This window comes from Macrotis lagotis, chromosome 4, assembly GCF_037893015.1.
Source record: "Macrotis lagotis isolate mMagLag1 chromosome 4, bilby.v1.9.chrom.fasta, whole genome shotgun sequence".
Taxonomy (NCBI): domain Eukaryota; kingdom Metazoa; phylum Chordata; class Mammalia; order Peramelemorphia; family Peramelidae; genus Macrotis; species Macrotis lagotis.
Window position 1 is genome coordinate 9,407,510 of NC_133661.1, and position 14,727 is coordinate 9,422,236.

Genomic DNA, 14,727 nt, shown 5'->3' on the forward strand with positions numbered 1-14,727 from the left:
CTTTGATATTAATTGCCCAAGGATATGCAGGTAGCAAGTCCCACAGCCAGAACTTGAACCCATGTTCTCTGACTTCCAATAGCAAGCATCCCTGCCTAGGGCATGAGGAATGAGCACTGCAAAGCTTTCTTGTCCAAATGGACCTCCAAAGCTCACAGGGGCACTTCAGGAGAGATCCATAACAAATCAACAAGCATCATTCTAATACTTGCCCTCCAAGAAAAAGTTATATCAAGGGAAGGAAAGATAACTAAAGGGCAATTAATTGGAATTACTGTGAATAACTGTAAAAATAAAAGACATAACCTTTTCTTTTGTCTTTTGGGTAGTAAAGGAAGAAAGAAATGAATTACAGAAAGTACGTATAGTCTATCAAAATGTTGAATGGATTAGCTTTCCTTTGGGCAGCTAATCAGTAAATTCCTTGGCACCATCACAATTTTTATTTCTTGTAGATCTTCTGTTACAGAAGTTGGGGTTAGTTCTCCTTCAGCTGAGAGATGATGTGTGAGTTGATCCATCACCTCCATCTGAGGAGCCAACACAAGTCAAGAGATAGCTGTAGTTCTCACCCAAACATAAGCAAGGATAGAGTAAAACCCATTACATCCTTCTGGTGACATCATGAACATGTATAAGAAAGGAGATGGTGATTTCACTGAGCCTTTTAATCTGGTCTCAAAGTTCCAACATGTTCAACAATATGTGATTACAACACCTAGGCCACCAAGTGTCCTTGAGGATGGTAAGGCATGGTCCTAGACTTCTTGATACCAAGGTCAGTATTTCCTTGCCTAGCTTGTTCACAAAGTCCCTACCTTGGTCAGAGTATATCCTGGCAGGAGATTCATCCACCAAAAGAAACTTTTCCTGTAATGTTTTAGGAACAGTAGATGCTTTATTCATTTCTGGCTGGGCATGCTTGTGCAGACCTAGCGAACAGTCCATCTCCAGAAAGATATGACTTCTATTTTTACTATCTCCTTCAGAGACAGTCAACACAAATTCCCTAGGCTGGTGGGTGTTACAAATGTGCTTTAAATAGGCAGTCTTCCTTTGTTGCTGTTTTCCCTCCTTGTCCTTTGTTTTCAAAAAGGACCAATGAATTTAAGTGAGGCAGAGTTAGACAAAGTTAGCAGCCTCTCTCTGTTCCAGAGTCACTGAAGTTCAGAACAATAGTCAGAGTACTGGCAATAGGCCCAGGATATAGTTGATGACCATGGCATTTTCAATGTCTAACCAAGCCCTAAGTGCTCCACAGCACCTTCTTCAATTGCCTTCATGGCTACTGGAAGAAGTAATTCGCATCTACTCATTCTGCCAGGAAAAGTCTTTACCTGCTTGGGAGAAAACATCCTCTTAAATCACCAATAGATTTGGGTACTCGCAAACTGATTTAGTTCTTTGCTAAAATGATTTTACTGGGGTGTGGCTCCTGTGCACTTTATAGCTTCTTGGAAACAAGGATGGGAACTGAGAAAGGGTAAACACCAAAGATGAATGAGCAGCCCAGAAAAAACTCAACAAGTCCTCCCACCAGAGAGGCCTGTCCTCCCTAAGCAGCCATTCACTTTCTTTGCACACACCTGCACAAGGTCAATGGCAACCTCACTTTAGGCTGTTGAAAGGAGAACAAAACTGGGAAGAAGCTGACAGGAGAAAAAGAGAGCAGTCTCCACCATGTCTCTAACCCCAACTTGTTACCCTTGAATAAGTGAGTTTCTTTACTCAAAACAAAAACAAGATAAGCAGTTGCAAAATTATGAGAGGATTGTGTTTCAAATTCAGTTGGTCATTTGCAACACAAATCATTTTCCCACAGAATAGTATAAATGATCATAGATGAGCCCAGACAAACCAACTACACAAATAGTGGGGCTGTTAACACTGCTTCCAAGAGTACAACTTGAGACCAATTAAACATGAGGGGGAGGAGGAAGAAACTGCTGATCTGAAAAAATTCTTTGTATCACCTATATCAAATAAAAATCTTGGTACTCAAACTCTATAAATGATTAAGAATCATATACATATATATATATATGTATGTTTATATGTATTTGCATGTGTAACTAGTAACAATACCCCATACATGGCCAATATATCTGAACAAGCATTTCTCAAAATAAGAATGGCAAAGTGTTTACAACTATATGAAAACAATGTTCCAAATTACTAGCAAGAGAAACACAAATGGAAACCACTCTGAAATTTTACCTCATACCCTGCAAATTGGCAAGGGTGACAAAAAATTATCATAGTTAATAAACACACTAACGCATTGTTGGTGGAGCTGTGAAATGGCACCATTTTGGAAAGCAATTTGGAAATATGGAAATAATGTGACTAAAATCACCATACCCTTTGGCCCAGGGACTGCATCACTGGGCCTATCTCACAAGGAAGTCATAAATAAGAAGATAGTTTATATATATATATATATATACCAAGATATTTATAGCAGCACTTTTTGTGATAGCTAAGAATTGGAAACAAAATAGATGCCCATCAATTGGGGAATGGCAAATTGTAGTAGGTGAATTTAATGGAAGATTGCTGTCCTGAAAAACATGATAGGCATAATGAATTCTGATAAACATGATATGGTCTAATGACTAGATACAGAATAAAGTAAACAGAGCCAAGAAAATCATATACACAGTAACTATAACAACATGGATGGAAAGAACACCAAAAAATCTAAAGAAGATATGACAAAATTATAAAGATCTGAATAAAGATGTATAAGAGGGTATCCCCACACTATCATTTGTGGAAGTGAGGCAGTTGGGTTCACAGGGGTTACACTACATATATTTTTAGACTTTTGCAATGTATTCATCAGCTGCCCTCCTCTTTAAAGAAATGTTATTTTCCATATAGAATAACATATGTCCTCTGGGAGAGAAAGGGGAGGAACATGGGTTAATTATGACAATGTACAAAAGAGAAGGTATCTATAATATGCTTCGATACATATATGTAGCTGAGGCTTTGTACAAATAATTCTCAAAAGAATATTCATAGCTAGTTTGTAATATACCACTTTGAGACAAGTTATTAATAACTAATTATTAAATTAGGATCCAGACTTCTCTTATTTCCCTATTTAGGGCCCAGTCCCTGTAGAAGGTCAGTCATCTCTGAAAGACATGACTGACCAGTGAGATTGCCTTAACACCACCCCCTCCCACCCTAGGAACATGCTCTTTAATCTTGGGTGGAACCTGACCCAACAGAATCTAGTCTAGATGAGTTCCTGCCCCCAGGAAACAATCCCCTGCACTTGTACCCCTCCACAAGGCTTTATGGTGACTCTGCTCTTGAAGGAGAAAACCAACTAGAATGGTGGGTGGAGATGGATCACCTGTCCAGAGTGCAGAAGGCTGGGTTCTCAGCAGGAGGAGCTGAAGACTTCTAAGCTACTTCTTCATGAAATGCCTAATACTCAGGATTAATTTTTACTTGTTGGGGCACCCCCTTCTTCAGCTACTCCATGATTTTGACTAGTTTTCTGAGAAATGCCATTGACTATCAACGTATTGATTATTAGCTAGTCTAATTAACAAATTGATTATTAATTACCCAGAAATTCTGTCTCTTGGGAAGTATTTTTGATCTCTCATCTCATTTGATCCTCACAGCCACCCTGTGAGATAGGTTCTGTTATTCCCCATAATACAGATGAAGAAAGGGAGCCAGAGAGTTAAGTGATTTACCCAGGATCTTAGCTAATCAGTGCCTGAGGCTCAAGTCTATAGGACTCCAAGCTCAGCTAACTCCCCATTGAAGCATCTAGCCACATGCTCACCCTGAAGTGATTGGGGGGGGGGGGGTTGTACTGCTGATTAGTCCATCATGTGAACCAAGGAGCTTTCCTCTTATTTAGTTTCCATTTCTTTCTGTCTTCTGCCTTATTTTAATGCAAGATTTCAGTTCAATTTAAGGGAAAAAAAATTTCCTGTTAGAGGTATTCCAAAATTTTCTGAATTCCACATATCCTAAAACATAGTAATAAAAACTAAGGAATACTCCTTCATCTGTTAGAGAATGGTAAAGTGAATCACGGCAGATTTACACACATACATACATTTATGTGTGTTTATACACACACACACACACACACACACACACACACACACACACACACAAAGGATACTCTGCAGACCTAAATGTTCAGATCAGCCCTCACTGTATTAGCAAAAATGGAGAAATCAAGGATCAGTGAGTAGAAGGGTATGAACAGTCTACATTTTTTTCCTAATTCTAATTTTATCTCTAGGACATTTGGACTTCCTAACTCTTCTGCCAGGGTGACTCTCATAGCCCCTCTAGCATAGGCTATTTATATTTTCTCCTCCTTCTGAGGAAGGCTGTGCCTGAGGCATTGTATGCATTGGGGACACTTTTTTCCTTAAATTGAGCCCAAATCTCCTGCCTCTTCTAGCACTGCCCTCTGGGAAGCTGACCCTGAGTTCCCCAGCAGCTTTTGAGCCCCTTGAGGATGTTGCAAAAAGTAAAGCGAACCAGAAGAACAAGGCCCCTGCCTCTTAACACCCTAATAATATCCGTGACAACCACACTAAAGACATACATTCACAATGTTTAAGCTTGGAAACAAAGAACAGGTCCCTTGCGAGGGGGCAAACCAGCAGCAGGGACTGTGGTCCTCACCATCAATGGCAGATTCTGAGATACCAAGATAATACATGGTCCTCATCCTCAATTTCCTCATCTGTAAAATGGGATCAAGATAGCTCCACACTTTTGAAATGCAAAAGAAGTCATTTCTTCGAGGCCTTCTTTGCATATAATACCAACAAAGAAAACTGTCATTAAGTCAGTGCCATGTCATACTGGCAGTTTCCCGCCCACTCCTCATGCCCCTGCTTCCTTTCATTTCGCTGTTGGATACTGCTTCTCACAAGCAAGGGTCCACAGGGCTGGGACCTCTTGAAATGGGACGCTGACCCTTCAAATTCTCTGAAACCAGGTATATCCCCTGGATAGCTAGTATCTCAAACGAGCCCTTCAAGTATTTCCTGGTTACAGCATGTTCACTTTCACTCTCTCTGCTTTGATTTTGCAACCATGTCAAAAGTTTAAATAATTTTATATTTTTCTTGCAATTGTGTTATCCTTATTGCGAGTTGTTACACACTTCAATAAACAGGAAGCTTATCTTCTTTTTGTCTGTCGCTTCCTTTGATATAGCTACAATTTAATTTTTTAGTTATGTTGGTTTTTCCATAATTGACATATATAGCACTTTAAGGTTTGTAAAGTATTCTGTTATCTCATTTGCTGAAGTCATTCAAAAAATTCTTCTTGAGCATCTATTAAGAACAAATCACTGAAATAATAGCTATGGAAAACAGAAAGATGACTCCTAGGGCAGGATCCGGGAGGGATGGGAGCAGGGGTATGCTGCTAAATGTTTAGCAACCAGCTCTCTGAAAACAGATTGAGATTCAACACACTTCTGAGTTTAAATTGCGCCATCAAGAGTTTTCTCCACCAGATTCTTACATCTAGACAATCAACAAAACTGTCTAAGGCAGCCCCAATGGGTAGTTTTTTGCTGATTGCTGAGGTGGATATTCATACTGAAAATTTAACCATCACTCTTCTATGACAGCTTGGACTGTTCCCACAGACCTGAGGGGGGCTCTCAGGAATGAGATTCTAAAGGCCCAAAGAAACAATTCAGATGAGGAGGAGCAAGGGCAGCTGCCTTTGGAGATCAATGTGGACTGAGTGTCTAAGTGAAGTGTTGACCCAGTGAGGGTCCAAGGCCCCTGGGTCTCCCTCAAGAGCCATCTGTGACCTAAACAAGAATGAGAAGAGATGGGGGGGAAGCCTTAAATAACAGAGGCAACCATTTCATCAAAGTTCTTGAGAAGGAGAGCAATGTGACCATATCTGTGCATCCCAAATTTCATTTGTGCAGCTTCAAGGATAGAAATAGGGAGAGTCACTTATGTCAATTTAAAAGACATTTCTTTGGGGCCCATTCCATAGAAGGCACTGTGTTCATTCACCAAACAGTCCTTGCCCTTAAGTGATTTCTATTCTTCGGGAAGGAAGGGGTTGTTATGTTCCAAGTGAAATAAATGCAAAGCAATTCTAGGAAGGAGTGCCAGTGAGTGCCAGGCTATGTCCATCCTAAGAGTTGGCATGTGAGTCTTGAAGGAAGTTAGACAAGGTGGCAAGGAGGAAGCTCACTCCAGGTCTGGGAAGCACCTCTGAAGATGCCAGGCACAACCTCAGAAGATGGGGTCAAAGACAGACTAGAAATATTGATGGACCTTCTTCTCTTAATAGACTCTTCCCTTCTGTTCTTCTCATGGAAAAGTTGGATGGCAATCATTAGGTGGATGATAACAGCTAGTTACCTTAGTTGATCACTGAATGACTGAACTACAAAAATCAAGAGATGTCAATGGTTCAGTGACCTCTGAAGGGGGCTCTTAGCACAGTCAGCTGTTTCTCATTATCACCATTATGACATGGTCATAAACCTTCCATCAGACCCTAGGTGATTCTGTGGAAGGAACTGGGGATATTGATCCTTGGGAAGAATCTCTGGGCCATGTGGGGCTGTGGGAATCTGCATTGAAAGATGAGGGGATGTTGGGAAATAAGACCACTACTCTGAGTGTCTGATGACTGGTTTTGTTCAATTGTTTTTCAGTCATATCCAACTCTTCATAGCCCCATTTGGGGTTTTCTTGGCTCAGCTCATTTTACAGATGAGGAAACTGAGGCAAACAGGGCACAGTGACTTGCCCAAGGTCACACTGCTAGTGAGTGTCTGGAGCTGAATTTGACCTCAAGTCTTCCTGACCCTAGGACTGGAGCTCTAATCACTGCACAGCCTTGCTGTGGATTCCTTGTGTGTATGAAGCAGTAGAGATTAAAGGGCCTTTGCTTTCCCCTTCATCTCTGAGGTTTGGTGATTCTATAAAGAATGAAAAAACCTCTGACATGATTCACTGCAGGAATCACTCTCTGGGCAGTACTGTTAAGGCCAACATTTAATGGGAAGCAAAGTGTAGCTGAGAAAGAAGAGGTTTTATTAATCCTTCCCACATGAGAAGTATAACATTCTGACAAATCAAACACTCCACATCAAAAAGGCCTGCCATCCCAAAGTCATTTCCAGTCCATTACAGAATGAAGCCCCTGAAGCAAACCCCAAGGCTTCATTCAGAACCTTGTCACATCCAATCAGTGAAGGGGAGTCCAGGTTCCATTTTCTCCTCTGATAAGGTAACCCCAGAGATGTCCACTTAAATCACAGCACATTTGAAATGGACTGAGATCAGAGTTCTGATCTGCAAGGCAGCCTCACCTCTCGACTTCACCACTGAACTTAACCTAATACAGCTGGACATCTGCCCTGACCATTTCAAGTCATCCTAAGCCAAATGGACCCTCAAAATTCTCTAATTTGGAGGCAAAAGGCCTGGCAGTCACCACTGCCCTTGTTTTGCCTTGATATATAATGCCTACTACCACCTGCAGGTCCCTTTAGCCAACATCCCCTAAATGGGCCCATGATTCTTTAAAAACTGCTACTTTAGAAGACAGTTAACCTGATCCACCTTTAGTGAGGTACACAACACTACACAGGTGACTCAACTGGCATGACGCCCCCCCCCTTGAATGTCACTGGATCACCTTGAATTCTCCTCTAGAGGGAGGAAGGCTGTCATCCTCTCAGAAACCACTGCCTGCTCTATGCAGAGCACCAGAACTGCAACTTGGTGTCCTTTCTCTGGTCTAGACATGTGATTTCATCATTGTGAGGAAGTCCCAGTGGGTGATCTCACCCCACTGACACAGACTGGCAGCTTACCTGTATCTTGAAGTCTTAGTTACCTGTGGCACTGAAAGGTAAATGGTCAAACTGCTAGTATTTTTCAGAGGCAGGCCATGAGTCCATGTCTTCCTGACCTGGAAAATGACTGCATATGTGGGATCTGTAAGAACAAGGAGTTGCTCCAGTATTTCCAATCTGAGAGACGGGAAGGATGGTGGTGGTCCTCTCAGCACTTGTAGAGAAGTATAGATAAGGAAAGTCGGGGGCGGGGGGATGTTGAGAAACATAACCTCTGTTTTGGACATGAGAAGTTTGAAATGTCTACTGAATATCCTGCCTAAGATGTACTGTATACGGTTGGTGTTAAAGGACCAGAGCTCAGGAGAGAGACTAGGTCTGCACATCTATATCCAATGAGATCACCAAGTTAAAGAGAGCAGAGAGAGGAAAGAGATTTCTGAGGGATTAGGACAAAGATGAAGATCTAACAAAGGAGACCAGGAAGAAGTGGTCAGGTGAGGAAGAGAGAACCAAGAAAGAGCAGGGTCCAGAGGATCCAGTGATTCCTGGGGCTGCCCACAGCTGCGAGGTCAAGGATGAATTAGATTTGGCAGAGAGTGGACTAGGCTGACTAAGGTGGGAGGGGAGGGAGGTCTGAGGCTTAGAGAGGACTTAGAAGGGAGAGAAAATAAAAGCATTGAGTACAGATAGCTCTTTCAAGGAGCTTGGCTGAGAAAAGAAAGAGGATGCCAGCGAGTAGGGTCTTGGGAGAGGTTCTCAGCTGAGGGGTCAAAGGAGGCAGTGCTGGGGAGGCTCGGCTTGGGGGGAGATGTCCATCTGCTAGTCTCAGTTTGGTAGGAACCAAAGAATCCAAGCATGTCCTTGCTACAGCAAGAGCCCAGCTGAAGCCAGCTCAGAAGAGGATGGGCCTTCTTGTCCTTCCCAGCACTCACAACTAGTGATTGCTCTACCCCCACCCCAAGTCTTCTCAAAGCCAATCACCCCCCTCCTCTTTCAGGGATGATTCCCAGGGCCTCCCAAAGCACCTGACATATGGTCAGCATTTAATAAAGAGCTGGTTGATTGATGGTGGTAGGTCCTCTTCTGGATGGGTCCCAGCTAGTGTGCAGGGCTTATGTCTTAATCACCTTCCTTCTCTCCATCCTTTACCACATCCTTCTGCACACCAGAGACGTTTTCTGTAGGGCAGCTGGCTGAATTAGAACTGGATGCCTCACAATCAACAGCTTGGGACAAATAAAAGAGAAAAAATAGCCCCATGAGTCTTCCCCTTTGGTCACAGTGCCCCCCCACTGCCTATCATCACCAACATTCACAGAGCAAATCGAACAAACGGCATTTCAGTCCTGAGGAGGGAACATAATCAAGGTTGGTGTTCAACTAGAGGGATGACATGGGGACCAAGCTTGCCGCTTCTTAATAGTGCCCAGACTGACATCTTGGACCCTCAGAAGAACTGGAAGCTCCAGTTGATGTCTCCATTTTCAGTCCTCCTCAGGAAACACAACCCCCCCACCCCAGTCATATGAGAAGGGAAACAAGCTCAAGAACTATTCTAAATCTTCAACAGGGCTATGGCTCTCTGTGTATCACCACCAACTGCTTCACTTGCAGTCAGTGCAGTTGGTTTATTAAAGATGTAAATGCCAAGTACCAAGGCCTCAAGGCCTCATTCCATGGCTCCAGGTTTTGAACTCATTTAAGTTGGTCTTTCCCTATGGAACTATTTCTTGGAACATTGACTTGTCCTGCAAACTGTAGTAGGCCCCTGTCATCATCTGGTATCATCAGGGTACTGGCTAGCTGTGAGATTTGAGCAGTTTATGTTTATTTGATTTTAATGATTCCATTAATAAAGGTCATGCCTAAAAGTAAGAGAAAACTAAATGTGTGTGGAAATGTAGTAGATAAGGCTTGGAGATTTCCTAGATGTATATTTAATTCATCAGAGTAACAAAGTAGGAAGTTTACTGTACTCTACTCAACAATGCCTGCAAAATGGCGCTTTGAGACCTCTCCACAACCTGGTGCCTAATACAAATGCCTGGCTTTGGAATCATTTAATAAAGATCTTCTGGAAAGCCTGGCAATCCCTACACATTTAGTCAGGGTGGGGGGGACACTTTTGGTTTTGTTTGTTTTTTCAGAAACTTCTCAGAGACAGAATTTTCATCAACTGTGAATATCACTCTTTTCAATGGTTTCAAATGACCCTAAAAAATAAGTATGTCTCAAAGGTACAGTTGGTCTCATTCCACTCAAAACTAATCTGAACAATGCACTTAGGTAAGAATCTTAAATTAGTTAAGGAATTATATATCTTTAAAAAAAAGATCATTTTGGACTCCTATAAGTAATCTGTAAGAAAATATAGCTTCGAACAGGAAATAAGTATAATCACATTGAATATAAGACTGTGAATATTTAAGATTGATCGCGTTCCATAGGAGTATATAACGAGATACATGGCAAAGACTTCTTAAAAACAAAGAAACAAAAACATATGGTGAACATCCTATTATCCTGGTATTTTAAGTCTTTCAGTTCTCTTTTCTCTTTGATCCCTGACAAATATTTAATTATTGCTGATCATCTGCCTGGGATGGAAAAGAGCAGCCTTGGCTCCCTCTGAAGTCCCTTTGAAAATTTCAAATTCAGGGTCGGCTAGGGGGCGCAGTGGACAGAACACTGGCCCTGAAGTCAGGAGTACCTGAGTTCAAATCTGACCTCTGACACTTGATAATTACCTAGCTGTGTGATCTTGGGCAAGCCACTTAACCCCATTTGTCTTACAAAAAAAGAAAAAAGAAAAAAAGAAAATCTCAGATTTCAAGATATCTATTATATCCTGGAGAACTGGAGAGATTCAACAGAAGATAAATTTTCATTCAACCCATCAACAAGCACTTATTAAGCGCCTCCTGCATACAGTAGTGTCCAGCCACAGTGTACTAGGCACTGTGGGGAGATAAAGACAAAAATGAAATGCTGCTTGCTTTCTAGGAAGAGTGTCTATCATCATATAAAAATAGGAAATTATATACAAGCTCTCTCCAATCATGGAACCTTGATTCACAGCTCACAGAAGGTTGTATTGAAAAATAAAGCAGTGGATATGAGGCCAGCTTCTGGGTGGAGACCAGAGTCACTCTGAGCAGGTGCGCTTCAAAACCAAGGAAAGGATGTGTTTCCTGTGATGGGGCTCTAAGATACAGGCTTAAAGGCCTTGGAATGGACAGGATGGAACCAAGATGGTGGTGTGAAGGCAGCATTTCCCAAGAACTCTACCCCACCAAACCCCCCAAAAACAGAGGATGGCTCTAGCCAAAATTTAGAGGGGAAGAACCCAAAGAAAGACTGAATGATACATTTTCCCTGTCCAAGACAACTTAGAAGTTCTGTAGGAAAGGTGTGTCTCACCAGGACCCGGGGTTGGAAAAAAGCTGCAGCGAAGCCCAGCACAGCCCAGCACAGCCCAGCCCAGAGATCACCAGCAACAGCATGAAGGGATGGTGAGAGAACTCTGCTCCACCAGAATGAGTGTGGAGTGAGCAGTACAGACCACAGAACCTGCAGGGAGAATCGGGAGAAGGCAGCCTGCACCCCCAGAGACGGTAAGGGAAGTCTGCAGAGATTTCTCTGCTCTCCTGTAGTGCTGTTTGCCTACACTCGCATATCACAGTTTGGACTTCCATACTAAGATAGCTAGATCCCTCCTTATAGCCTCAGGGCAGAGGGCAGTGCTGTGGTCATCTACATATCAAAGCACAGGCTAGAAAGCATAAGGCCTTGGAGGAATAAAGGTCCCAGTAGGGTGTCCCCCCCAAGAAAAAGAACCCTAAAGCCTTGGAAGTGCTGTTAAATTAGCCTTGGGGCTGAGGAAATGATAAACAACAGATAAAGGATCTGACCATAGAGAATTACTTTAGTCCCATGGAAGATCAAAACACATATTCAGATGATGACAAAATTGAAGCTTCTGTATCCAAAACCTCCAAGAGAAATAGAAAATGGGCTCATACTATGGATGAGTTCAAAAAAGACTTTGAAAAGCAATTAAGGGAGGTGGAGGAAAAGTTGGGAGCAGAAATGAAAGCGATGAAGAAAAATCATGAAAAAAAAATTAAATCAGCAGCTTGGTGAAAGATACACAAAAAAATGCAGAAGAAAATAATATGTTAAAAACCAGTTTAAGCCTAATGGAAAAAGCAAAACAAAAGGCAAATGAGAAAAGTACCTTAAAAAGCAGAATTGGCCAGCTGGAAAAGGAAATAAAGTTTTCTGAAGAAAATAACTCCTTCAAATGCAGAATGGAACTAAAGGAAGCTGATGACTTTGCAAGAAAGCAGGAAGAAATAAAACTCTGCCAAGAAAGCCAAAAATTAGAAAAAAATGTGAAATATCTCACTGGAAAAACAAATGACCTTGAAAATGGATCCAGAAGAAAAAATTTAAAAATTGGGTTATCTGAAAGTCATGACTTCATTTTTCAAGAAATAATACAGCAAAATTGCCCTGAGGTCCTAGCAGCAGAGGGTAAAATAGAAATTGAGGGAATTCACCAGTTACCTCCTGAAAGAATTCCCAAAAGAAAAACTTCCAGGAATATTATAGCCAAATCCCCAAACTCCCAAATCAAAGAGAAAATTCTAAAAGCTTCCAGAAACAAACAATCCAACTACCGAGGCTCCACAGTCAGGATTACACAGGATCTGGCAACATCTACATTAAGGGCTCGTAGGGATTGGAATGCGATATTCTGGAAGGCAAAAGATCTTGATTTACAACCGAGAATCAACTACCCAACAAAACTGAACATCCTCTTTCAGGGGAAGAGAACTTTCAATGAAACCGGGGACTTTCAAACTTTCCTGTTGAAACAACCAGAGCTGAACAGAAAGTTTGATCTCCAAGTACAGGACTCTGGTGAACCACAGAGGGGGTGGAAGAGAGGAACGAACTAGGAGGAACTTAATGATATTGAACTGTTTGTATTCCTGCATGGGAAGAAGATACGATAACTCATAGGAACTTTCTCATTTATTAGAGCTGTTAGAAGGAGCATATATAGATAGGACACAGGAAGGAGATGACTATAGTGGTATAATATAGTAAAAAGATGGAGGCAATGGGTGATAAAGAGAAGTGCTGGAGGAAGAGAAAGGGGATCAAAAAGCTGAGGGATTTCACATAAGAGTCAAGAAAAAGCTTTTTCAATGGAGTGGAATGGGGGAAGGCGAGGGGGAGTGAGTGAGCCTTCATCCTCATCAGAAATGGCTCAGAGAGGAAATAACATACACACGTAATAGGGTAGAGAAATCGATCTGACCCTAGAGAAAAATGAGAGAAATGGACGGGATAAGGGGGAATGGGGGAAGGGGAGGGGGTAGGTGATGGCAGAGAGGGAAGACGGCGGGAGAGGGCACTCAGATACAGCACACTTCTGGCCGGGGCCAGGGTGAAAGGAGAGAACAGAAGAAACGCGAGTGGGGAGGAGGAGAGTGGGGGTGCGGCGGGTGATGCAACTGCGGGGAAATGGCCAAGCACCCCAGCAGAGGCGTCGGAATCCGAACCCCGACTGAGGACATGCCCTGTATTCTTGAGGGCCCCCATCTCCTGGGGGCATGCGTGTCCTCTTACGACATTCAGGACATTCAGTCTACATCCACGTGGAGATGGTGGGCAGCGGGGGGGGTGGGGGGGGGGGTGGAAGCCGGAGCCTGGCAGGGGGCGCCGGAGCCTGGCAGGGGGCGCCGGGACCAGGCGCCGCGCTGAGTGGCTGGAAAGCCAACACAACGTGCCCGTCCGGCAACAGCAAGGCCTTGGGTGGCGGGGCCGGGGGGGCCGCGGGGCCGGGGGGGGCCGCGGGGCCGGGGGGGGGCCGCGGGGCCGGGGGGGGCCGCGGGGCCGGGGGGACCGCGGGGCCGGGGGGTGACTCGGGGCCGGGGGGGGGGCCGCGGGGCCGGGGGGGCCGCGGGGCCGGGGGGCCGCGGGGCCCCCGAGGTGGGAGCACGGGGGGGGGTGCGTGGCCCCCCACAGGCGCCCCCCAGCCCGGCCAGGCCGCGGCCTCCCCCCCCCCCCCGGGGCCGCCCTCGGCTCGGATCCCCCGTGGCCAGCGGGGCGCGGCGGGCCGTGGGGTCCCGCGTGGGGCGGCTGCGTGTCCCGGGGGGCTGCGGCCCCGGGCGGGGCGGGCGCCTGTGGGGGGGGCGGGGGTCTCCGCGGCCCCGCGGCTCGGCCCCCCCAACGGCCCGGCGCGCCCCGAGCCACGGGCGCCCCCGAGCGCACCCCAGCCGCCCCGGCCCGGGGCCCCCGCGGCCCCCGCTTACTTGGAGAGCTCATGTCCCGCCGCTGAGGGGGCCCGGGCCGGGCCCTGCGACCCCCGCCTCGGCCCGCCCCCTTCCCCGCCGCCGCCCCCAGCCGCCGCCGCGCGTTCCTGCGTTGCCTCGGCGACGCGGGGGCGGGGCCGCGAGGGGGCGGGGCCGCGAGGGGAGGGGGGCCGCGCGGGGCGGGGCCTCGGGGGAGGCGGGGCCGGGCGGAGAGCGCCTGCGCGAGATGGACGGACGGCGCGAGCTCGGGGCCAAACCGCGCCCGGCCCGCGACCCGCGCCGCCCAGGGCGCATGCGCCCAGCCCGGCCGTTGTGGGGCGCGCCCGGGGGACCCCGCTCGGGCCGAGAGCGAGCGCGCCCTGGGAGCGGAGCCGGAGCCGGAGCCGGAGCCCCAGGTAGCGGCGCTTAGAGACCTCCGCGCGCGGGGCGGGGCACACAGGGGGCCCGAGGCGGCGGGGGGCACTGGGGCCCGAACCGAGGGGCCCGAGGCGCGGGGGAGGGGCGGCGCGGGGGAGGGGCGGCGCGGGGGAGGGGCGGCCCGGCCTCCCGCCCCGC

General features: G+C 45.9%; 2 protein-coding genes across 10 annotated transcripts in view; one reads left to right on the forward strand and one right to left on the reverse strand.

The window, feature by feature from the left end:
* FANK1 (fibronectin type III and ankyrin repeat domains 1) overlaps positions 1 to 14,303 on the reverse strand; it is a 59,575-nt gene extending 45,272 nt beyond the window's left edge. For 2 of the 7 annotated variants that reach the window (XM_074232184.1, XM_074232183.1), the window contains exons 1-2: positions 14,173 to 14,303; positions 8,974 to 9,072 (exon numbers count right to left, since the gene is read on the reverse strand). In XM_074232184.1, coding sequence (XP_074088285.1) covers positions 8,974 to 9,072; positions 14,173 to 14,185 — 112 coding nt within the window. In that variant the 5' untranslated portion in view covers positions 14,186 to 14,303. Of the gene's footprint in view, positions 1 to 7,861; positions 7,986 to 8,871; positions 9,073 to 14,172 lie in introns of those variants that run through there. The other 5 variants (XM_074232187.1, XM_074232186.1, XM_074232185.1 and 2 more) reach the window with 5 other exon arrangements.
* Positions 14,304 to 14,434: 131 nt separating this feature from the next.
* Positions 14,435 to 14,727, forward strand: part of DHX32 (DEAH-box helicase 32 (putative)) — a 57,743-nt gene continuing 57,450 nt past the window's right edge. For 2 of the 3 annotated variants that reach the window (XM_074232194.1, XM_074232195.1), the window contains exon 1: positions 14,480 to 14,567. The gene's annotated coding sequence lies outside the window, so the exon portion shown is untranslated. Of the gene's footprint in view, positions 14,568 to 14,727 lie in introns of all 3 variants that reach the window. The other variant, XM_074232196.1, reaches the window with a different exon arrangement.